Source organism: Phyllobates terribilis, unplaced genomic scaffold (assembly GCF_046119375.1).
Source record: "Phyllobates terribilis strain yellow unplaced genomic scaffold, ASM4611937v1 Scaffold_1__5_contigs__length_1240528914, whole genome shotgun sequence".
Classification (NCBI taxonomy): Eukaryota; Metazoa; Chordata; class Amphibia; order Anura; family Dendrobatidae; genus Phyllobates; species Phyllobates terribilis.
The window spans coordinates 29,307,202-29,333,463 of NW_027362761.1; the positions used below are offsets into that span (position 1 = coordinate 29,307,202).

At 43.9% G+C, this 26,262-nt stretch overlaps 1 protein-coding gene across 1 annotated transcript in view; it reads right to left on the minus strand.

The window, feature by feature from the left end:
* The window catches only part of GNA11 (G protein subunit alpha 11), a 52,533-nt gene extending 27,085 nt beyond the window's left edge, over nt 1-25,448 (minus strand). The window contains exon 1 of the mRNA XM_073660643.1: nt 25,023-25,448. Within this exon, the coding sequence (XP_073516744.1) occupies nt 25,023-25,158 (136 nt within the window). The 5' untranslated portion in view covers nt 25,159-25,448. The remainder of the gene's footprint in view (nt 1-25,022) is intronic.
* Between the last annotated feature and the right edge of the window lie 814 nt (nt 25,449-26,262).

A 26,262-nucleotide genomic window follows, 5' to 3' on the forward strand; every position in this document is an offset into this window, starting at 1 on the left:
TCTCGGCTTTTAGTTGAGATGAATCTGTGCTGCAGTTTATGTACACGCTCAGTAGTGAGGCCGGGCTGTGGAGTCGGAGTCGTGGAGTTGGAAGTCAGGGAAATTGAGGCGTCGGAGTCGGGAGTTTGGCTTACCGACTCCACAGCCCTGGGGTCACCTTTGTGTGAACTGATTCTTTCACGTGAGGGAACCACAGGTTCGGAGAAGACTGAGAATTTAATTTTGCCATTCTCTGTGTCCGCAGATGTTTCAGACGCACCCATAGACTTGTATGGGTGCGTGTGATCCGATCATCCGATGTGCTCGCAGTATACGGCCATTGTTTTCTCATGCCAAATTGGCATGAGAAAATAATCGCAGATCTGAAATGCTCCATAGTAGAACACAGGGCCGAGCGCTATCCGACAGAACATAAAATAGTACTCGGCCGTGTTCTACGCCAGTGTGAGCATACCCCTAGTGTAAGGCTGAGTTCACACGATGCGTATTTCATGCGTTTCCGCGGCGTTTTTGCAGTTGCGCAAACGCCGCGGAAACACATGAAAAACGCATGGTAGAAGGGAAGCAATGTTCCCCAATGGAAATCCGCATGTGCTGTGCCCATGATGCGGTCAAAAATCCGCAGCATGTCAATTAATTTTGCGGAAACGCGGCGATTTCGCCGCCATTGACTTGCATTAGAACGCGCCAATTCCGCAAGACTGCATCTGTACTTGCGCTATTGGCGCATTCTAATATGCGGATGGTACCCGGGTGTGGAGGAGAGGAGAGTCTCATCCACACCCAGGTACCATTAAAAAAGCTGTAAAAAAAGAATAAAATAAAAAATAAATGTATTCTTACCTTCTGTCGGCCCGCACAGCGCTCCCGCTTGGTTCCCGGCACTTGCAGTGAGTTGTAGGACCTGCGCTGACGTCAGAGTCATGTGACGGGTCACGTGACGCTGACGTCGGCAGGTCTTTCAATTCAAAGTTGCCGGCAGCCGGGAACTTTGTAAAGCAGGACAGCGCGGGCCATCGGAGGTAAGTATATACACTCTCTCGGGTCACACTATATAAATCCATGCAGTTTGCATGGATTTATATAGTGTGACCTAGTTGTCAAGCACTTTCCAGGTGATGCTAAAATCGCCTGGAAAGCGCTTGTCAATCTGCATGCGGAAACGCATGTGAATCTGCATGTGGATCCGCATGTATTCTGCAGGAAAAACGCATGCACAATCTGCATGCTTTTTTTCTGCCAGGGAGATGCAGAAATGATGCAGAAATTTTCTGCTTCATTTCTGCATCGTGTGCACATACCCTAACTCCCAAGTTTTCTACATCAGTACATTATTAAAGGGAATCTGTCACCAGGTTTTTTTCCACATAATCTGAGAGCAGCATATTGTAGAGATAGAGACCCTAATTCCAACAATCACTTACTGGGTTGCATAGTACTTTAGATTACCCCCCAGGTCCCTAAGACTTTTTGTAAATACCTTCTGCTGTTGATAATGCCTGTGAGCGGCGCTATCGGTGGCCGTTCACAGGAATCACGTGATCCCGCGCTGACGTCATGACAAGTGAGGCGTGACTCAGCGCTGAGGTCCCAGCGGTGGCTGCTGGGTTGTGGTCGGGGTTACCCCCCACGTCACACCCAGCATCCACCGCACGCTTTCCCAATCAATGGGGAGAGGCAGAGCACGCATTGGATGCCGGGGGTGACGCGGAGGGGAGGGGGGGGGGGGTAACCCCGCCCACAGCCTAGCATCCACAGCCTAGATCCTGACCCCCGGCTGCTGCCAGTACTTGTCGTGACGTCAGCGGATGTCACAGCCGGCTGCAGCCGGGGGTCACATGATGCCTGTGAGCGGCCACTGATAGCGCTGCTCACAGGCAGTAACAGCAGAAAGTATTTACAAAACATTTTTTAGGGGCCTGGGGGTGGATATATGGGGGGGAGGGGTAGTCTGAATTACCGCACAACCCCTTTTAGCTTCGATTAAAAAAAACAAAAAAAAAAAAAACACACAACAACACTTTTATCAGCAGGAGATTATCCCTGGATGACTAGTAAACTTGCACTGATTGGCAGCTGTGTGCACTGTCCATGGGCAGAAAGCTGCCAATCAGTGGTGTGGGTGGGGCTATACAGAGCCAAGCCTTCAGAGAACTGCTAGATCTGCAGAAGAGAAAACACTGATTGTATCAAAAATACAAAGTGAATTATGTAACATCACTGGAATGGGGCATTCTGCCCCTATATTATTCAGCAAAAACCTGGTGAAGGATTCACTTTAACTCCTTAATGACTAGGCCTCAAAGGGTTTTAGGCTGCCTTCATATGCAACGGTCATGTTGCGGCTTTTTACATCAACAGCCGTGTACATCTGCAGTTTTTCCACAATTTTCCTGTACAATAGCTTTAAGAAACACTCCAACGATGTGTTTTATTCCTGAAACCGGTGTAAATATGTATGTAATGTAGTGTGCGCTTTGGTCCTCTTCTCATTTCTTTTGGGGTTTTTTTACCATTCATGTTTCAAACATGAACTATTGAATTAATTCTCCACATTATTATGGATGTGTGGATACCTAATGAGTGGGGTTTTTAGTTTAATTTTTTTTTTTTTAACTTAAAAAGGGATTTTCCCATGAACAAAATTCATTTTAAAATGATAAATCTTGGAATAATAATAATTTCCACAATTGGATGTGTTTAAATAAAATGTTCTAAATGTGCCCCTGCTGTGTATTGTGTAATGGCTGTGTGCCCACGATTCGTTTAAGCAATTCCGAATCAGCAAAAAAGCTGCAGAAACGCTTAAAAAACGCTTGGTAGAAGGCCTGCCATGTTCCCCAATGATAATCCGCATGTGCTGTGCACATGCTGCAGAGATTTCCGCTGCGGATTATCATTGCGGAAAAATACGCAGCACTACCAATTATTTTGCGGAAGCGCTGCGTTTTCGCCACCATTGACTTGCACTGGAACGCATGTAATCTGCATCACTGGATCTGTACATATGGATTCCATGCGTTTCAATGTGCGGATGGTACTCAGGTGTGGCGGACAGGAGACTCTCCTCCGGACACGGGTACCATAGTACCTGTAAAAAAAAGAATAAAATAAAAAATAAAATGTTATATTTACCTTCTGATGGCCCCCGGTCTCCTAGTCTTCACTTGCCGGCAGATCGCGGTGGACTGAAGGACCTGCGCTGATGTCATAGTCATGTGACGGCAGGTCCTTCAGTGTACCGCGAGCTGCCGGCAAGCAAGGACGGAGTGAATCAAGACTGCGGGGGCCATCGGAAGGTAAGTATAGATTTATTTTTTTATTCTTTGGGTCACACTATATAAATCCATGCCGTTTGCATGGATTTATATAGTGTGACCAAGTTGACAAGCACTTTCCAGATGATGCTAAAATCGCTTGGAAAGCGCTTGTCAACCCGCATGCGAAATGCATGTGAAGAACGCTTCACATCCACATGTCCCTGGCGGGAAAAACACAAGTACAATCCGCATGAGTTTTTTCTGCCAGGGAGATGCAGAAACGCTCAGGAAAAAATCCGGAGCATTTCTGCATCGTGGGCACATAGCCTAATGGATGTGTCTGACCAAACAGGAACATGGTCTGATTATACCACATCTCCTGGGCAGGGGAGGAAGCAAAAGAGTATACAGATGTTACACTAGAGGATCATAGCTGATTCTTTCTTTGAGGTAAAAACATTGTTTAACCCCTTTGACGTGGAGCGCAATAATACGCCCCACGTCAGATCCCAGTTTGGTGCGGGCTCCGGCCCTGAGCCCACACCTTTCCGGGCACATGTCAGCTGTATAAATCAGCTGACATGTGCCCTCAAAAGCCACATGTCGAATTGCGATCCACCCATGGCTGTTAACCAGTTAAATGCCGTTGTCAATCTCTGACAGTGGCATTTAACTCGTGCTTCCGGGAGGCGCGTAATTGGCCCCGCCCATCAGCAACCCAGTCACATGATAACGGGTCGCCGATGGGTTGGCATGACAACCCGGGGTCTGCAGGAGTCCCCTGTGGTTGTCACTGCCAGATTGCTAAGAGCGCCGCCCAGTGGTCAGCGCTCATAGCAAGTGAGCAAATCTGCTACACACAGGCGATCTGATCATCGCCTGTATGTAGCACCGGTGATCAGGCAAGTACTGATTCTAGTCTCCCATGGAGACTATTGAAGCATGCAAAAAAAAAAAAAAAAAAAAAAAAAAAAACACGTGAGAATTCGTTTTTGTTTTTTTTTGGTCACCACAATATTGCAATAAAATGCAATAACGGGCGATTAAAACCATCGCATCTACCCCAAAATGGAATCAATAAAAAGGTCAGCTCAGTGTGCAAAAAATAAGCCCTCACCCAGCCCCAGATCCCAAAAAACGGAAGTGCTACGGGTCTCAGAAAATGGCGCCAATTAGTTTTTTAGCAAAATTTTGGATTTTTTTTTCAACACTTGAAAAAAACAAAAAAAGAGCACACGTGGAATTGCATTTTTTTTTGCAATTTCACCGCACCAAATTTTTTCTATTTTTTTTCCCATTTTCCAGAGCACGATATGGTAAAACCAGTGAAGTCGTTCAAAAATACAACTTATCCCGCAAAAAATAAGCCCTAACGCGCCCATATTGACCGAAAAATAAAAAAAAGTTACCGCTCTGGGAAGAAGGGGAGCAAAAAAAAAGAAAAATTGAAAATGCTCCTGTCATGAAGGGGTTAAAAACAGGCAGGGAAATGCTTTACCTCACAAAGAATCAGCTGCGATCCCCTGCTGTCCTGTCTGTACATCCATTTGTGAAATTATTTCAAGATTTATTGATTAAAATAAACTTTCAAATTAACTTTGCTCATGGGAAAACCCCTTTAATTTGTTCCTCAAAACAGGGCTTTGGAGTCGGAGTCAATGTCCATTTTGGTGGAGTTGGAATCGGAGTATAAAATGCATCGACTCCAACTCCTAAAATATATAATAAATTGGGTACAGTAGTTTAATGCAGTTTGTGGGGAATATTTTTTCATAAGAATTTGGGAAAGTTCTGAAATGTCCTATAAATGTCTGTCCTATTCCTGATCTAAGAGTCTAGACTTTTAGCGGAGATGAATCTGTGCTACACTAAAATGGAATTAGACTTACCGGTAATTCGGTTTCTAATAACCCACCACGACAACACACACGAGGATGTAACCCCACCCTAATAGGGACAGGAAATACAAAGAGGTTTAAATAGCCCCTCCCACATCCTCCCTCCAGTGTTATTACAAAGGACCACAAGAATATAGATGCTCAAATTAGTTGTTACTGATCCGGCTGTAGTAGAAACAATAAGCAAGGGGGAGGGAATTACCCATGCTGTCGTGGTGGGTTATTAGAAACCGAATTACCGGTAAGTCTAATTCTATTTTCTCTAATAACCCCCCACGACAGCACACAGGAGGTATACCAAAGATATACTAGGGAGGGACAATAGCCTGAAGGTCCTTCCTTCCGAAGGCTAAATCTCCAACAGACATTTTGTCTAGTCTGTAGTGTTAGAAGAAAGTATGACCACGTAGCAGCTCTGCAAATCTGTTCGATGGATGAGCTGGTTTTTTCAGCCCAGGAGACAGATATCGCCCTTGTAGAATGGGCCTTGAGCCTTGCTAGAGGAGGTAGATCCTGGATCTGGTAAGTCTCCGTAATTGACCTCTTAATCCAGTTGGCTACTGTGGATTTTGCGGCCTTCTTGCCTCTATTTGGACCTTGTGTATGGACAAATAGGTTCTTGTCTTTCCTTCTTCGGTTTCCTTAAGATAGTGCAGTACTATTCTCCGAGCGTCCAGAGTGTGGAATTCCATTTCTTTGTCTTTTGGGGTGTCAGAAAATGATGGAAGAATTATCTCCTGAGATCTGTGGAAATTGGAGACCACCTTAGGTAGAAATGAAGGGTCAAGTTGGAAAATTAGACGATCTTCCAGGATTCTTAGGTAGGGTTCGTTGACCGAAAGGGCCTGTAGTTCACACACTCTTCTGGCGGTAGTTATTGCCACCAGGAAAGCCGTTTTCCAGGTCAGCCTGTCCAGTCTTATGGCTGATAAGGGCTCAAAGGGTGGAAGGGTTAACCCCTTCAGAACAATGTTAAAGTCCCAGGGGGGAATTAAGTTTGTTACTGTAGGGTGGATGTGAGTGGCTGCTGTCAAATCTTCTCACCCACTGATGTTCAGCTAGTCTTTGATCAAAGTATGAGCTTAACGTTGCTACCTGGACCTTAAGAGTACTAGGTCTGAGACCTTTGTCCAGACCTTGTAGAAAATCTAGAATCTGTGTCATATCAGCCCTATGAGGCTCTGGGTGAGTGGGTGCACACCACCTTAAGAAGGTTTTCCAGATCTTATGGTAAATGGTGTTTGTTACAGGTTTCCTGCTCTTCTGGAGAGTTTTGATGACTTTCTCTGAGAGGCCTCATGTTTTTAATATCAGGAATTCAGAAGCCAGGCAGCTAGGTGTAGTTTCTCTGGATCTAGGTGGTGAATTGGTCCCTGGAGCAGGAGACCTTTCATGGGAAGAAGGATTAGAGTGTTCTCCACACTCAGACTGGTTAACGTTACGAACCAACTTCTTTTTGGCCAGAGAGGGGCCACTAGGATTACTCTGGTCCCTTCGGTCCTTATCTTTTGTAAGCTTTTTGAAAGGATAGGCAGTGGGGGAAAGGCATACGCTAGTTTGAATTCCCATTGGTGAAAGAATGCGTCCACACCCAAGCAAGGGCCGTTTGGATCCAGGGAGAAATACTGAGATACCATCGCGTTTTGGTGTCCGGCGAAGAGATTTACCTCTGGATAGCCCCATCTCTCGACTAACATCTGGAAGACGTCTGGGTTTAGGCTCCACTCTCCTGGATGAATCTTTGTTCTGCTTAAGAAATCGGCCTGGACATTGACTGAACCTTTGATATGAAGAGCCGACAGGGATAGAAGATGTTCTTCGGCCCAAGAAAATATTCTCGCAGAGATTGCTTTTAGGCTTTCGTATCTTGTGCCCCCTTGATGACGAAGGTGGGCTACTGTGGTGATATTGTCTGAAAATATCTGTGAGTTTTTTTGGACCAGAGGCTCTGCTGCTCTGAGGACTTCCTCTATGGCTTTTAATTCTCTGAAATATGATGAGCGCTGGCTCACCTCTTTGGTCCATATACCCTGGAATAGCTCTTGGGAGAGCATGGCTCCCCATCCCTTCCCGCTGGCATCCACTTTTATGGTTACTAGCGTATTCTGGATCCATGGTACTCCTCTGTTCAGATTTTTCATGCTCAGCCACCAGAATAGAGAGGTCTTTACCCGTGGTGGTATAGGGATTTTCCTGTTCAGAGACAGTGGAGATCCATCCCAATTCGTAAGGACGTGGGTCTGTAATGTTCGGGTATGTGCCTGAGCCCAGGCCACCATCTGGATACAGGAGGTCATAGACCCGAGGACCGACATAGCATCTCTCAATGATACTGATCTCCTGCTTCTTAGGACATTGATCTTTGCCTTTAGCATGACCTGTTTTTGTTTGGGCAGAAATGACATCTGGCTGTGGGAATCCAATAGTACTCCTAGAAATGGTTTTTTTTTTGGTCATGGAGGGAGCCATATCTGATTTTTTGTGGTTCACTAACCATCCCAGAGATGATCGGATCTGAGTGGTCAACTGTATATGTTCTTGGAGTACTGGTACTGAGGTCCCGATTAATAACAGGTCATCGAGGTATGGAACTATTGAAATATTCTGACCCCGGATATAAGTCATGACTTCTGCCATGACCTTTGTAAATATTCGCGGGGCTGGTGATATCCCAAATGGGAGAACATTGAACTGGTAGTGGACTATTTGTTCCCCTTGAGTCACTGCGAATCTTAGGAACCTCCTGTGAAGTGGATGTATGGGGATGTGGTAATATGCATCTTGGAGATCGATTGTGGCCATGACATGGTCCTTTCCTATCAGGGGGACCGTCAACCTGATGGATTCCATCTTGAATCGTTGATAGTGGATATACGGATTCAGTGGACTTAGATTGATTATAACTTGGTGTGAGCCATTTGTTTTTTTTTTTATTACGAAGAGTCTGGAATAATGTCCTGTGCCTATCTCCCTTGTAGGAACCAGGGATATCACCCCTGAGGACAATAGGTCTGTAAGACCGGATATCAGGGTGGCCTGCGGACTCTGAGAAGAGAGCTGTGTTAACTTTATTCTCTGTGGAGGATAGGAGGAGAAATTTATTTTTACTCCGAACTTGACTACCCTCAGGATCCATGGGTCTGAGCAGATTTCTTTCCACTGAGGGAGAACATTCGAGATGCGGCCCCCGACTGTCCTGACGTTTATTTTGGGAGAGAAAAAGATTCTTGCCTCCTCTACCTCTGGGGTAGCTCCATCGTCCTGTTTTCCCTTTCCCCCTATATTGAGGGGTCTGTTCCTGGGAGGGACGAAAAGGCCTCTTCCTTACATTTCTAGGTTCCGGGAGGGCCTTCTTGTCTGAGGCCTTCTCTAGAAGATCATCGAGGGCTGTCCCGAACATGTATTTCCCTTTAAAGGGGATGGAACACAATTTTGTTTTTGATGCCACATCGCCGCTCCAGGATTTCAACCATAGGGCCCTTCTTACAGAGTTTGATAACCCAGATGCTCTTGCTGCCACTCACTGATTCTGCAGAAGCATCTGCTAAAAACCCCATAGCTTTCTGTAGAAGCGGTAGGGATGCCAAGATGTCTTCTCTGGGGGTGCCTGAGACTAGGTGTTCATCCAGTTGATCTAACCAACCCTCGTTGGGAGTTATCAGGAGTTGGACTCAGTTCACCTCCTCTGGAAGATCTTCCGAGATATACATCTCCTCTTGAGAGTCTTCCTCCCCTCCCTCTGGCGGGCTGATTTTCCTCTTTTTGGCTGCTGAGGGAATAGATGTAGAAACCTGACTAGGTGAGGGTGTAGGGAGAGTGACTGAGGCTAAGGAGGATTTTATCTCTTGACGTACAATCCCCTTTATTTCTTCCATTAAGGAAGGTTGTTCCTGCTTGATAATCTTCTCCGTACAGTCCTTGCATAGGGGCTTTCTATGGGAGGACGATAGCTTTTTGTACAGATGGGACATTTGCGTGACGGTTTAGCTTTGTCTCCAGATGCAGGTTCCTTGTCCCCCCTACAAGAGAGGGGAGAAGGGAAAAGGAGATATAATCACTATTACCTGCATCTGGGAGATGGACTACCAGTGCCATACTTACTGGGACTGGACCGGCGCTGGGCTCTATAGATGCAGAGCGAGAAGCTTCAACAGACAACGTTTTGTCCTACCTGCAGGTGTCTTCCTGTCCAGGGCTCCTTTATGGGCGACTGGACCAGCGCCTCCCTCTGTTAGAGGGCTCCTCCCCCGGTGTCCAGGTCCAGACATGTGATCACCGGCAGCTTCACTGCTCTTTTTCCCCCTTAGTGTTTGCTGCGGTCCACCGTGGAACGCAAAACCGCCGGAAGTGACGTCATCATACACCGCCCGGCGTCCGACGTCACTTCCGGCGCCGCGCCGTGCGCTCCACATCCTGGAGACCGGCATCGCTTGCGCATCAGTGGGGGAGAGGAGGAGGAGGAGATGGACCAGAGAGCTCAAAGAGGCCTCCGGCCAGAAGATCCTGCAGACCTTGCCCGAGAGTGTGGACTGGAGGAGGGGGTCCCGAATCCGGAGGAGACGGGAGCAGCGCATGTGAGGAGGAGAGGTAAACCGCTCGATCCTCCGCTGCCCGGCTAATAGCTTTCTTCCCAGTGCCTGTCGCCGGCCCAGCACACCGGGGATGACCTCTTCATCCCTGATAGCGACAGGAAATAACACTGGAGGGAGGATGTGGGAGGGGCTATTTAAACCTCTTTGTATTTACTGTCCCTATTAGGGTGGGGTTACATCCTCCTGTGTGCTGTCGTGGGGGGGTTATTAGAGAAATTTATCACTTAAACATGAGCAATGTATGAGGGAGTCGGAGGTTTGGCTTACTGACTCCACAGCCCTGCCTCAAGAGATAGTAAAAGATCTCTGGAGAACATTTTTTGCCCTGTAACTGAGGAAGCCCCAATTATAGAAGAAAACAGCCAACTCAGTGACATAGATCACTGGCAGTGCTGATCTGGGCCTGCTATGACTCAGGACCTCTGCTATGCAGGGCAGATACCCAGCGATCACCAGGTTCTAACTAAGCACTGGCAATCACGATGCCGATGTTTGCTGCATAGCGGTCATTGAGCACTATGTAACTGGAAAAATAGGAGACAGAAGCAGATATAAACTGCTCATGCCCACCTCCCACTCCCCAGGGTACCTGGATATGTCTGCCAGTCAGGAACTGGTCCTGCACCGTACACCGCAGGACCGTAAATGTACAATAGCGTGTGTCAAAAAAAAAAAAAAAAAAAAAAAAAAAAATCAAGACAAGGTACCTTAAATTTATGCTGCTTCGTCATTATCAGTTAAATAGATCTGTTGTGATGAGACTGATGTACTAACTCTGAAAAATCTGACATCTCAGCCTCAATATCCATTTATAATGGAAAATCTGGTGACAAATCTGCTTATGGGGACAAACTAAATATTGACCGTTACTTTTACATTAACTCAGGGGAATGAACAGCATTTTTTGCCCTTTTTTACCTGCAATGTACAGTGTAAAAAATAGTTGCCAATGCGGCTAAAAGAAAAAAAAAAAAAAAAAAAAAAAAAAACTGTCTCTCAAAAGTTTTAGACTTCGTAGCAAAAGATGCCTTTTTTTCTGCAGTCTGGCTACAGATGTAGATGTAAAACCTAGCATTTTGTCTGCATACATCTAGCAGTAAAAGACATTCTTATTAGAAACTTCAATGCGTAACGGATGCACTCAATTACTACAGTCCCTGGAGTGGTCGTAGTCATAAAGTAGAGAATATAAATGCGGTGATCTGTTAATCAGGCCTCAGTCTAGTGTCACCAGTATAGATGGATGTGATGTGCTCAATAAATCTGATCCTTATAGCAGTTGTACATTATACAATTGCCAAACCAGATGTTACCGTTAAAACCGAGCAGACCTTGTTAGCTAGTCCCTCAGTGTGCACCCAGAGTATGTGACATGAAAGGCCTTAAGGTGATGCTCACGTTCAATGGGGAGTCTTGTTTTTAGAAAGGGTGGGGTTTTATTTACAGAAGGAGAGTGGGAGGCAATGTTCCTCAGCCAATCAAAATAAATCACAAAACCAATAAGACCATAATAAGCTGTCAGGTCCAGAGCCAAGCCACTTACTTACACAGCTCTGGGTCACCAGCAGCCATTAGATAATCCTGCTTTACATAATAGGATTGCAGATTAGCTCATAAGGAAGCAAAACACCATTCTGCATAATCTCCATTTCGGTGTTAAAAGGATTCTGAATCTGTACCTTTATCATGATTTTTTTTTATATTTGTGTACCTGGAAAAGTTGCAGCATTTTGTTCTATATTGCTCCTTAAATATTCCTTATTGTTCCTTCTTCTAACATGTGCCTGTATGTGAAGCTTAGGGTACATTGGAGTGTTTCCTGTAAAGCATACACTATATTCTCTACTCTAGCAATACTGTAAACCTATGTGCCCTTGTCTCCTCTTATGTCCATCTCTGACACAAAGATGGCTGTACAAGTTTCGATTTCTTTGAGAAAATGCGGCTCAGAAGACTCCATGGGAATATAGAATATGCTGTGAGTGAGGAATATTAACCTGCCATCTACAGTGTTCAGAAGTAGGTTAGCAAAATTTATATATAACTACAGGGGAAAAAAAATCCACAAACAGGCCAATTGGAATATGCAACCAGGAGCTGCATTGGTCTGGTGCACATAAAATTAGACTATATATACAGTTAGGTCCAGAAATATTTGGACAGTGACCGAATCTTTGTGATTTGGGCTCTGCATACTATTTTTTTATTTAATATGAAACAACTGAGATGCAATTGAAGTGTACACTGTCAGGTTTAATTAAAGGGGTTGAACAAAAATATCCTGTGAAACCTGTAGGAATGGCAACCATTTTTCTACAAAGCCTCCTCATTTCAAGGGCTCAAAAGTTAAATGGACAAATGAACTTGATCATAAAAAAAAATAAAAAAAAAAAGTGTTCATTTTTAAATACTTTGTAGAGAATCCTTTGCAGGACTGAAGTCTGGAAGCCATGGACGTCACAAAACGCTGGGTTTCCTCCTTTGTGATGTTTGCCAGGACTTTACTGCAGCTGACTTTAGTTGGTGCTTGTGTGTGGGTCTTTCTGCCTTAAGGCTGTATGCCCACTAAGCGTAGCAGCTCCCCGGCAGCTCGCGATGGTCTAAAAGGACCTTCCATTAGGTCATTTAGTCATGTGACAGGTCACGCGACTAAATTACGTCATGGAAGGTCCTTTTAGACCACCGCGAGCCGCCGGACAAGGAGACCGGGGGCCATCAGAAGGTGATTATAATGTTTATTTTTTTACCATTCTTTTTAACTATAACTTGGTCACACTATATAAATCCATGCCGGTTGCATGGATTTATATAGTGTGACCAAGTTGTCAAGCACTTTCCAGGTGATGCTAAAATCGCTTGGAAAGCGCTTGTCAACCCACATGCGAAATCGCACGTGAAAAACCGCTTCACATCCGCATGTCCCTGGCAGGAAAAACACATGAAAAATCCGCAATGTTTTTTTTTCTGCCAGGGAGATGCAGAAACACTCAGGAAAATTTCAGAGCATTTCTGCATCGTGGGCACATAGCCTTAGTGTGTGAAATGCTGCTCGATGGGGTTGAGATCTGGTGATTGACTCAGCCATTGCAGAATATTCCTCTTCTTTGCCTTATGAAACTCCTGGGTTACTTTCACAGTATCTTTAGGCCATTGCCCATCTGTATTGTGAAGCGCCGTCCAATCAACCTCATGCCAGCATCGTGGGCCAAATATAATCAACCTGCATGCCAAATTTGGCCCAGGGGCCAGAGTTTGACACGTGAGTTTTACAGGCTTGGCAAAGATATATGCATATATAAACGAAGACACTTTCTTACAACAAGATTTTCCCAATTAAGACATTTGTGAATGATTTTGATCAGCAGACCATCCCACTACCAGCAAAGCCATCCAACCATGATATCGCTTTTCCTCTCCTGGCTGTTCTAGTTCACCTCTGGGTCTTACTGCTGGTATAAACCCAGGAGAAAATTGTTTGTCAGGGAGCATGTTTAAAAAAGGAAATGTCCTCCACTCTTCCAGAGCAGTATGCACAATGACAAATTGAACATCACTCAAAAAAACTTGGGCAATGGCCGAGTCAATCACCATATCTCAACCCCATCGAGTATGCATTTTGCTTTAGATGTTTTTATCCATTCTTTAACCATCAAGATCTGGAAAATCAGCGCTGGTGAACGCATCACATATTAGTTGTACTGTCTGCAATGTTACGGAATAAATCAAACACTTTTTCCTGACATAAGATCATGAAGTCCAGCTTCTAATAGAAAGGTTCCCCCTGATCAGGACATCCCCCTCTGATCTATATTAGATCGCTCAGTGCCGTAGTTCTTGGCAGTGCAAGTCCTGATTACACAGGACGATGCAAGCCCAAGGAAAGATGATCTTTTTATGCTGCACAAAAAATCATTTCACCCAATGAACGTTTTTAATAATGCTTGTTCACGATTATCTGCAGTGTAAAGGCCCCTTAAAACTTAGCCATTGTATGGGGGAGGGAGAGGTGAGCAGGAGTTGGGAGAGCTAGCCGGTCAGAAACTGGAAAAATATGGCACTATGCTGCAACCAGTAATAGGCTGCATACTTCTAAGGAGCCTGCTGAAAGATTAGCAAATGCAGCTACTGCTATGGATTACCGAACCTGCCTTCAATATTCTCATTTGATCAAACTGGAAAACTGGTTTAAAAAATTAAAAAAAAACATTAACACACACACACACACACACACACACACAACAACTTTATTCTCTTCCTTTTTCTCAAAACACAACAAAAGACATGCACCTTAAATGCTTCACAAGCTGTCTAAACCTTTAGCTTTAAGAGTATGTCATTGCTGGCTCCTAACTGTTGGAACCGGCTCGTAGACCTGGCTAATATTTGTCCAGGCATGTTCTATAAAACAATGAAACCTGAGGCACACAAGGAAGCAGTTGTGCTGTTCAGGAGGAAACAATGAATAAAAATTATGTAGAAAGTGCTGTGACCCAACAGTTAGATAGAAAATGGCTGAGAAAGGTTAAGGCACCAGAAGAATATGTCTTCATTGGCTACAGTGATTGATCCTTCCAGTCTTTTTGTGTTGCAAATCATATCCTTACAGGATATGGACGCCTTCAATATCTACCATCTAGGGAGAGTTACACACTTCTATACCTGCAGGATAGGCAGCTTGTTCTGCCAAAGCCTACAGGTTCAGCTGACTTCACTGTGTAGAGGTTGTCCAGGACTGAACTATTGTTCAGCTATCTGAACAAAGGCCCCACACTGGATCTTTCAGTGGTCTGCCGCTTTGTGGCTGTTTTGCGGTGGTTCCTAAATGCTTCCACCACTCAGTAATACCACTCACTGTTGATACAGGACTATTGAGAAAAGGAATGTCATGAGCAGACTTGTAACAACATATACAGAACCACGCTGGTCACAGTGAGCTCTTCAGAATGACCCATTCTTAACAAATGTCTAAAAACATACTAAATGGCGAGGGGCTGGATTTTAGATACCTGTGGTAATGGAACATATGAAAAATCTGAAATATTAAGAGATGTGTCCCAATACTTGTCTTCTTACAATTCATTGCATTTAATGAAAGTGCTATGTCAATATTAGGCTATGTTCACACATCATGTTTTTTTTTTCCCGGTCTCAAATCTGCAGCAAAACCTGATCTCTGACAGGAAAGAAGCTGCGGTTTTGGTGCGTTTTTTTTATGCAGAATTGTGTCTCTTGTTCATGCTTTGTCTCTTTTATGCATGTACATAAAGTTCAGTGGAAAAAAAAAATCTCATTCTGGTTTTGGCATAACAGTGGGGGAGGCGAATTGTTCAGGAATAGTTTAACTAACAAACTCAATGCACTGCCAGTGTGTATGACACTATTTACTTTCAGACTATGGGGTCTGCCATTCAGTTGCACAGGCATTGTTCAATGTCACACCTCCCTGGGCCACAGGTATTGTTTAATCTCACATGCAGCTCAGCAAATGTTTATAAACTGTCCAGATCACAAATTTAATTAAAGTCTCCTTATACAAACTACCATCTCAGTGACAAAGACAAGATGGTTAAAATTAAAAAAATAAATAAATAAAAAAACACAAAAATAAAATGTGTTTCACATACTGTTGTACTTGCTTATTTTCACAAAAAATACAGCAAAACCTGATTTGGCAAAATCTATACAGAAAATAGGAATAAGTCATGACTAAATTCATTGGTTGTACTAGGCTTCTAATGGATGAGCCATTTTGTTGCACAATTATCTTGGGCACTTGCAAAATAGCCATATGGCAAGTCAAGAGTGTCTAGTAGGCAGGGCTGTGGAGTCGGAGTCGTGGAGTCTGAATAAAATGTCCCAACTCAAACTCCAACAATATATAATAAATTGGGTACAGTAGTTCAATGCAGTTTGTGGGGAATATTTTTTCATAAGAATTTGGGAAAGTTATGAAATGTCCTATAAATGTCTGTCCTATTCCTGGTCTAAGGGTCTAGACTTTTAGCTGAGATGAATCTGCGCTACAGTAAATGTATCACTTAAACATGAGCCATGTATGAGGGAGTCGGAGTCTGTGTCATGGAAATTGAGGAGTCGTAGGTTTGGCTTACTTTGGCTTTCATTCTCCCATTATAAATTCTTCTTCTTACAACAATTATTAACTATGCCTGATAGGAGGCTAAATGGGTTGTACACTACTTGGACAGCAAGCCTTGAATACTATAATTCCCAGTGTAAAATAAAAATGATGTTCACCTCCTACACTGGCTCTCATGTGCCATTGTTATACCATGTGAGCACTGCAGCTAGTCAGCGACTGCTAATGGGCTGCAGTTCTCACACAGAAGTCCACATCTGTTTAAAAGATAGTTTTTTTATGGGATCTTATTATGCTATAGTTATTTTTTAGCTTATATTACCAATCACCGCCATCCATCTGACTAATGGACCCCCCATTGACATGCTTAGCAATTGTAAAAGGAAAATTTCCTGACAATTCAAGGTCCACAGTAAAACATAGCACCCAGTAAACACTGCATGACCTATGTATAACATTAAAGAAGCACTCAACTGAAGATTTTTTTTTATTTTTTTTTTTATAAATCTGTATAATACACATACATACATACATACAGTGTTAATACACTCTTATACTTCCACATTCTCCAGTATCCAGCATCGTTCTGCTCCTCATGCTCTCCAGGACACACTGTGCTCTGCGTAATGCGGAAGTCTCTTTTACAACGTAAGCCTATGGAGTATCAGAAAGAGGCTCTGAACAAGGCTTTATAGACACAGTGTAAAAGAGATTGACGATAGAGTGAGCTGGATAGTAGCAATGGCACTGACGTCCCCAAGAAGCAAAGCAGAACGCCACTGGATCCCGGAGAAGGCCGTGGTAGGCAAGTATATTAACACATACATACTACATTACATGTACATAGATTTACTTATAAAAAATCTTTGTGGGAAAGCTTCTTTAACAGGGTTCTCTAAGCTGACATGAACAATTCTTGTAATATAAAAAAAACAAATCCAGATGAGGACTCAACACATTGTTCCCCTCGAGCCCCAACACCTATTTGCTTTCACAGGGTATGTGACCACGATGAGGAGCCGCTGCGGCCCCTACGCTGCAGAATAGCTGCACCACTTCAGACCTCGTTATGCAGACGAGCAGACGCGGACTTTCCTCATTGATGCAAGTCTATGGGGAAAGTCCATATGTGGACCCGCAAGAGAAAGTGACATGCTGCGGGTCTGAAAGATGCGTAACATGTCAATTTCCGCAGGTGATCCGCAGCCTCAGATGCACACATAGTGGACATGGGTTTTCTAGAAATCCCACCCACTATACTGTAACATCTGGACGCTGCCTAAACACGCAGCGTTAAACCCGCAGCATTTCCTGATCGTGGGCATATACCCTCAGTGTTTTGGCTGCAGCAATGACATGTCGATAGCTCAATGATTGGCTATAGCAACAATGTGGGCTGAGAGACAAAACACAGAACAAGGCCTGGTGCAGAGCAAGGAGAGTACCATCTGCTTTTGTTAGATTACATTACAGGAATGGCTTGGGATCCCCTTTTCTAAAAGAGAAAAACACTTTTAAAAATTTTTCCTAACAGTGATACTACGGTAAGTATCAATACTCGGGTATACAGAACCTGATGATGGGATTGTATGATGACCCCACAAAAAGAACATGGAAACATGCAAATAGGGCAATGCATAGGCCTCCACTAACATGATTAGCAGGCGAAAATGAGATCCACATATACCCACGTTCTTAGACCTGAACAAAATTTGGAGAGTGGTCAAAAAAAGCAACAAGTCAACACAAGGAATATTCAATTCACTGCAGCCAGCCAAGTGCAGAGGACAAGCTCTGCTGAAACACGTGAAATGTAGTCCCTAAAGTGTGCCAAGCAAAGAAACACAGCAATTCCATTCTTGGTAGTACCATGCACAGGTATCACAGTGGGGATTGCATCACACTAATCCTACACAGGTTCCAACTGCTGAAAATCAGAACCTTTAAAAGGAGATATCTAGAGTTCAGAACTACGGTCTCCTTTGGTGGAGGAACTAACCGAGAAGATGATTGACGTCCCTGTCACGGCTAGCTGGCATCAATGTGAAATATAACTTTTTATAGGTCCAGTAAAGCAGAGTTTGTAGGCATTTTTATTTTAGCAGTCAGCATGATCTGTGATAACATGCAACAGAATATGGTGGTGCAATATAAAGATTTTTCTCATTTCCTTACTCCAAGTAAAGGGCATAATCCTTTCTTATCCATGGCCACAGTGTCCTCGAATACTGATTAAGAAAGGAACTTTGCAGAAATGTGTCATCAGAAAATAAACTAATTTTAAAATGAGATTTTATAATATTTAGTTTATTTTTCCAACTCTGAGCATATTAACAAAACCTGAAACTTCCTTTCTCTCAGGGGATTATGGGTCAAAAAAGTAGGCTCTACTCTGTTAATATAGGACTCTGCAGATATCGAAAATGCACACTTCAGCTCCATTCAGATGAAGCTCTGTAGAGCCACGTTCTGGGGGATAGGTAGGGACCAAGCCATCGGGAAGCGATCCCCTATCCTGTGGGTAGGAGCTAACGTCAAATCATTAATGGGGTATTCCGATCACCAAGAGCTTACCCTCAATATGTAGTAATTATATTAGTAGCAAATATCGCCTATTAGAAATGTAGTATAGTTCTTCTGATTCATTATGTCGCTTACCCCATGTGCTGGGCATTGCAGCAGTAGGTATCCATGGTTACAACCACTAAACAGCACATGGGGTAAGCAACATAGCAAATCAGAAGAACTATACTACATTTCTAATTGGAGGTATTTGCTAATAATACACCCACTACATATTGGTATAGGATCTAGCAGATGGGAATACCCCTTTAAGGGTTTGTAACAAGTTTAGATCACCAAACTTCGATCAAAAATAAAATAATGGACCATCATATATCACTGGTTGACTGTGCCACCAATACCATTGGCAATGTCACCTGTATTGACATTTACCTTAGGCAATGATGCCAAGTACACAGCTCACTGGACAACAAGGACACTCCTCACCCCAATCATCAGATCCTCAATAGTCGGAGGTTTGAAAAGTATTTCTATGTAAAAAAAAGATGTTATAGAGGGAGCAAAAACAAGTAGGTGAGAAGCTTAAGAGGCTGTCTGGAACTTTACTTTATTTATTTAATTTATTTTTTAATTTTTATTATTTTAACTATGGGCCCAAGAACTAACAGGAAGATATTTGTTAACTACCTGCCTGTTCTGCCAGCAAAGAGTAGTCACGGACAACTCCTGCTGACAACATCAGCAACTTATCTTCCACGCTGCTCTGTTGATAGTGTGAATGCCAATGTCAAGCTGATCGTCAGCCGTCTCCCCGCTGCTTAAACTGCGGGGAGCTGGCTGTCAATCACCATGACGTCAGCAGAGCATCCCGGAAGAAGAAGAGCTGCATTGTTGATGTAGCAGCAGAATCACTGACATGAAGTCTGTGACTACTCTGAGCTGGCGCCAGGTAAAACAGGTAGATAATTAGCAACTATCGGCCTGTTAGAACTTAGGCCCATAGTAAACAAAAAAAATAGTCATGGATAACCCCTTTAACTGTCTAGCCACATCAAAGGTGCGCTGAGCACCTGTACTTGGTTTGAACATTCATTCTGTGCTGAGAGTCCCTTTAGGAAATTTCTAAAGATAAGTACAGTGAATGTCTGTGTGGAAATACTGCACAATGGATCCCAACAGTAGATCTCAGTCAGCTATCTTCTGGAGACTTGGTCACTCATGCTGGACGTTTTAAGCTATTTTTTTGAGTGTAATGACAATATTAACCGGACCTTTTGGGCTCAGAACATGAAGGTCAAGCTGGTTCTATATCGGTAGATTTCTTTCCAAGATGAGTGCTTGTCAAATCGAACAGCATCTGTTTAAAGCCTCTATGAGTATTGAACAATCATTAATATGATCATTTGGTCCCCATACACTTCGCAAATTGGTAACAAGGCACATGCTGCCAACAAAGAGCAATGTACTGCAGATACCGATGTTAGAGCCTGTACAAACAATCCAATCAGCAAATGAACAAGCACTTTGCTTAATTATTGTTTGATTGGCGATATATGTATAAACGGGCCAACGATCGGGGGACAAGATTTCTAGGGAGCGCTATTTATCTGTGAAAGCTTCTCACATTGCAATAACTACAGCCATAGGCTAGGTGATAGAAGGGATGAGCAGACCCGTGGAAATTCAGGTTCTGGTACCCGACCTTTATTCCAAAGTTCAGTTTGGGTACCAGAATTGTACCCGAACCCCATTGAAAATAATGCAGACCCAGAAAAAAAAAAAAAATCTCTCTCTCAGCAAACAGGCAAAATGGTATTTGTTTTTTTTGTTTTTTTAACTCCCCATGCACAGCCCAATGACAGCGGCCATTTCGAACAATTTTCTTCACAATCCAACATTATAGACACAACCTGGCATTCTGTGTGTTAACATGGAAAGCATAAAGTCACTCTTTATTAACAGATATCGTCTACGGAACTAACATTTGGCCACATACACTGTGTTCCAAATTATTATGCAAATAATATTTTCTCAGATTTTCCCAAATTACCTATATGAATTGCAGTCATTGTAATTTTCCAGTCAAATAACTATTAGAGTACAATTGAAAGGATTTTGTACAAACTGCCTATGATAACAGTATATTTTAAAAAAAAATAAAAACTCAAACTGCACTCAAAATGCATGTTCCAAATTATTATGCACAGCAGAGTTTTCAACCTTTTCATTTTAATAAAGAACAAAAAAATGGTCATTTTTGAAATTATAAGCAATAGCAGATTATTACAAACTGAAATCAAACAGTTTTCAACTCAAAACTTTATTCTAGGTGATGTTACATTTGCACAGAGGACCCCTTGTTCGAAAGGAGCTTCTGAACTCTCTCGTCCATTGAATTTGTCAAGTTTTGGATGGTTTCTGCTTCAATTGTTTTGCATGAGGACAGAATACCCTCCCAGAGCTGTTGCTTAGATGTGAACTGCCTCCCGCCATCATAGACACTCCTTTTGATGATGCTCCAGAGGCTCTCAATGGGGTTGAGGTCAGGGGAGCATGGGTGCCACACCATAAGTTTGTCCCCTTTTATGCCCATAGCAGCCAGAGATGCAGATGTGTTATGTGCAGCATGAGACGGGGCATTATCATGCATGAAAATGATCTTGCTGCGGAATACACGGTTCTTCTTCTTGAACCATGGCAGGAAGTGCTGTTTGAGAAACTCAACATACATTATGGAGTTTATCTTTACCCCTTCAGGGATCCTAAAAGGGCTGACAATCTCTCTCCCCATGATTCCAGCCCAAAACATTACTCCACCTCCTCCTTGTTAGCGCCGTAGCAGTGTTTGCATGGGGTGTCCCTAAACCAGCCATCCTCCACTCCATCCATCTGGACCATCGAGATCATTTCATGCATGATAATGCCCCGTCTCATGCTGCACATAACACATCTGCATCTCTGGCTGCTATGGGCATAAAAGGGGACAAACTTTTAAGGGTCTGACAGAAAGTATGTGCTGAATCATGCAAGAATCTGTTCACACTGGCATCCTGGCTTCCAATTCTACAGGATCCATTGTGATCACCCACTGACTTGAAGAGAACGCATCACCTAAAACATTTTAACGAATAAAAAGCTGATGCTTGTAGGTTTCTCATTTTCCATGGGAGCGTTTTCTAGGCATACTCTGTGATGTGTGCCTAGGTCACTGTGCAGAGGAGGGGGGGGAGCTGCAACATCTATTATGAATGGTGGATGTCATGTTATTTACTGTTAATAAGTTGTTACTGGTCATTGAAATCCTGACTGATCATAATGAGACCAATGAAAAGTCATCTCTAGAGACGAGGAATTATTTTAAATATTAGGCTTAGTGAAAATTAAAAAATATATATATATTTAATATACATAATTACATGGGAGGTAAAATCTAATAAAAAAAATGAATTAAGGAAGCCCTCCCATGAAGATTGTTTTAATAAGTCTGTAGTGTGTATATACTTACCTAGTGCCTTCTGAGTATCCTGCGCCATCACCCCGAGTCACACAGTGCTCTGCACTTACTATGTAACCATATGGAGTGTCAGGTTACATAGACTTACACTGTAAAAGAGACTTCCGGCTCACGCATAGAGAGGGGCAGAGCGGCGCTGGATTCCGGAGAAGGTGGCGATTAGTGGGTGTAGTAACACACGCGCGTTATGTGCACATATACACACATCTAGTAATAAAAAAAATCTTCATGGGAAGGTCTCTTTAGCAGCATTCCCATAGGAGACAATTTTTGCCTTTTTTTTTTTTTTTTTTTTTAATTTGGCAGTCAATAAAGCTATGTATGCGAGGTCTCAGTTTTTTGTGAGGCAACTTGTAGTTTTGAATGACACCATTAATTTTACCTTAAAATGCACTGAAAAACCCCACACAATTTCACCATTTTATTAGGGTATGTGCACACGATCAGTGTCCACTGCAGATTGGATGCAGCGCAAGTGCACAGCATGCAATCCGCAGGGGACAGATGTTACAGCATAGTGGATGTGATTTATACAAATCCCATGTCCACTATGCGTCTGCGGCACACCCGCAGTGCGTTCTTCCAGACCGCAGCATGTCTATTTCCTCCTGCGGGTCCGCATGCGGGCTTTCCCCATAGACCTAATCTCTAAGGGGAAAGCCCGCTTGAGAGAAAAAAAAAAAAAAAAAAAAAAGACGGCCGCCGCTGATTTGCATAATGAGCGGAAGGCGGAGGCGGCTTCTCCGCAGCCTCAGGACAGCAGTCGGCTCCGGATCGTCTGCATGTACCTTTATGGTTTTCTTTTTCTGAAATTCAATTTGCAGTAAGAATGATCCGATTCTGCAGATCAGTACAATTACAGAGATACCTAAATTTGAGGGTTTGTTCACCATATTTTACTACCGTAGCTTAAAAAAAAAAAAATTGGTTTGTGTCACCATTTCGTGACATCCATAACTTTTATAATTTTTCATTTGGTGGAGGCATACGAGGACCTGATTTTTGTGTGGTAAGGTGCAGCTTTTTATTGATACTATTTTAGGATAAAAGCAATGATCATTTTTTATTGAATTTTGGGAATATGCGATGGACGGAAAATCAGCAATTCTGACATTTAAAATATGGGATAAATAATTTTATATTTTCGTAGATCAGATTTTTTCTACAAGCAAAGAAAAACAATATGCATATTTGGTTTATTTCAGATTGGGAAAAGGGTGTGAACTATTGTTTTAAACTCCTCCTTACATTTCTCATGTTCCCCTAGGGTCACCCAGCATTCATTTGATTTCATGCACTATATACTGAAATACTTCAGTATCGTAGTATATAAATACATTTTCTTTACAGTGGCTATATATGCAAGATGATTGTCTGTCATATCAATCTGTTTTGGAAGGACCCGTAGACCTTTTAGGAGAGGACCATGAGGACTTCATAATAGGCAGTGTCTTCGATGGCTGCTGGAGCTTAGCCCTAACACAATAGCAGCTTTGGGGAGCATACACTTACACTTCAGCAATAACCTAAAGCATATGTATTATCAGAAGAGGGAATATTGCACGGATCTGTGTAACTCCACCAGCAGACGTGCACGCTACTCCAGCACTGCTACATTATCACTCACAAAGGAAGCATTAGTCCCAGAAGCAAGTCTCCCCATTATATGGGAAATTTAGGAAGGTGAATAGGGATCATCATTAAAGGGAACCTGTCACGTCCTAGCTACTATCTACACTGCCCTCATAGCGTTGTTAGTGATGCAATGTGCATCGCTAACCAGCTGTTTTCAGGAAAATTGGTGCAACTATAATGATTTTATAACGTTTAATATACTTAGATCGTACCTGCTCGTATTCAGTCATAGGGGCGTGCTTGTCATATTCAGTCATGGGGGGGTGCAGCATTCACTCACTGCTGGCGTCGCCCATGTATTTGAATCCTGCTCCCGGCAAGCGCTGATATTGTGGGGCGCAGGCGCACTTGTACATGTCCGGCCGCCAGCTCAGTGAGGCTGTGTGATTACCAGCTTCACTGCGCATGCGCGAAGAACATAGCGATGCATAGCACATACGCAGTGAAGCTGGTAATCACACAGCCTCACTGCGCAGGCGGCAAGACATGTACAAGTGCGCATGCGCCCCACAATATCAGCGCTTGCCGGGAGCAGGATTCAAATACATGGGCGACGCCAGCAGTGAGTGAATGCTGCGCCCGCCCATGACTGAATATGAGAATCACACCCCTATGACTGAATACGAGCAGGTACGATCTAAGTATATTAAACGTTATAAAATCATTATAGCTGCAACAATTTTCATGAAAACAGCTTGTTATTGATGCACATTGCATCAATAACAACGCTATGGGGGCAGTCTAGAGGGCAGCTAGGACGTGACAGGTTCCCTTTAAGGGCTTATTCACACCTATTGGGGCTCACAGGATAGGAAGTGTAATAACTGATAAGTAATAGTCATTGACCAAGCCAGCTAGAAAGATGCAGCCGGTTTGCAGGACAATTATACAGACAATTTCCTAGTTCTCTGCTAGACAGTGGTGCTGCCCAGCAAATATCCTTTTAGGAGCCTTAATCCTAAAAAAGGAAGACAAACAGAACTACTGGTGGCCCTGGTCACACCATGCTGTGCTCTCTCAATGGGGAGCAAAGACGTAGTAACACAGCCGTGATCCCAACTCCTGATCTCTATGGACCGCCAATCTCTACAGCCTGTAGGTGCCCATACACTTTAGGCAGGTATCCCACCTGACACCCCATACTTGGTTCAGCCCAGCATGCATGTGATATCAATAGAGAAGACACATCTGGCAGCAACTCATTTCCCCATAGGAACTAAGGATCAGTCATGTTGAAATCCGACATGTCCAATCCTCCCAATATGTGGCATGCAGAAGAACTCTAAGAGGACATATTATGTAGCCAACGCCATAGATCCAGGGGGCATGGGATGACCACCAGCATTCACCTGATTGCTTCTAAAAGATGCCACAATAGAGGGGGGATTCATTTGCAGGGGTCCCCACGCCCCTCCCATTCATGTACAGATGCTTTCTCTAGCAGGACTATTGGCAGTGCCAGTGCCGCATATGTCACCTTCCCTCCCACCACAGCCCCAGTACCTAGCAGCAGCAGCTTCAGCTCTCGCCGAGATTCCTTCTTGTCCCTCTTGATTTTCTTCTCGATCTCAGCGTTGATCCTCTTGGATTCCTTTACCTCCTCACTCAGACAGCAGGCCATCATGGAGTCCAGAGTCATCCCTTCCCCCGGCACCACGGCCCGCACCGGGGGCCTCTCCCACCCGGGGGACACTTACTCACCGCCCCGGTCTCCGAGCCTCCTCACAGGGCGCCAAGCATCCAGCCGAGGATACAGGAGGAGGGAGGGGGCGGACACCAGACACTTCCCCTCCCTGCCTGGCCGTGACCGGGTTTCCGCTTTCTGAACCCCCGGAGCAGCCACAACCTAACACTGTCAGAAAGCACTCCGTACAAGGCAGCCGGGCCGGCCAATCAGCGAGCTGGGTGTCACACGTCTCCTGGCTGGGAGGGACTGCTGCACGTCAGGGTTGGTTGTCTCTTCCCGTAGATACTGGGGCGTGGGCGCTAGGAATTCTGGGTAGCATAAGGCTGGCGCTGTACTTGCACGGTTACCATAGCAATCATGGCCTAGTGCTATGGCCTAGCATGGCTGCCGTGGTGAAGCCGCCTTTTTAGTCTCTGATTCTCATTCTTTCTATTAGTCAGTAATTACTGTACTTCTCCAATTGTGGACGGCTCTACTTTTCTAAACCTACTTCAAGGACAAAGTAAATGGTAGTTTCTTCAAGAATAAGCACAGAGTCTTGGGCCACAGATTAGTTATATAAATTGTAAACAGGCCATGGACATGAAGTGTGGAACAGTAAGGCCATGGATATGAAGGGTGGGTACAGTAAGGCCATGGATATGAAGGGTGGGTACAGTAAGGCCATGGATATGAAGGGTGGGTATAGGTGGTACAGTAAGGACATGGACATGAAGGGTGGGTATAGGTGGTACAGTAAGGCCATGGACATGAAGGGTGGGTACAGGTGGTACAGTAAGGCCATGGACATGAAGGGTGGGTACAGTAAGGCCATGGATATGAAGGGTGGGTATAGGTGGTACAGTAAGGCCATGGACATGAAGGGTGGGTATAGGTGGTACAGTAAGGCCATGGACATGAAGGGTGGGTACAGGTGGTACAGTAAGGCCATGGACATGAAGGGTAGGTACAGTAAGGCCATGAGCATGAAGGATGGGTACAGGTGGTACAGTAAGGCCATGGACATGAAGGGTGGGTACAGGTGGTATAGTAAGGCCATGGACATGAAGGGTGGGT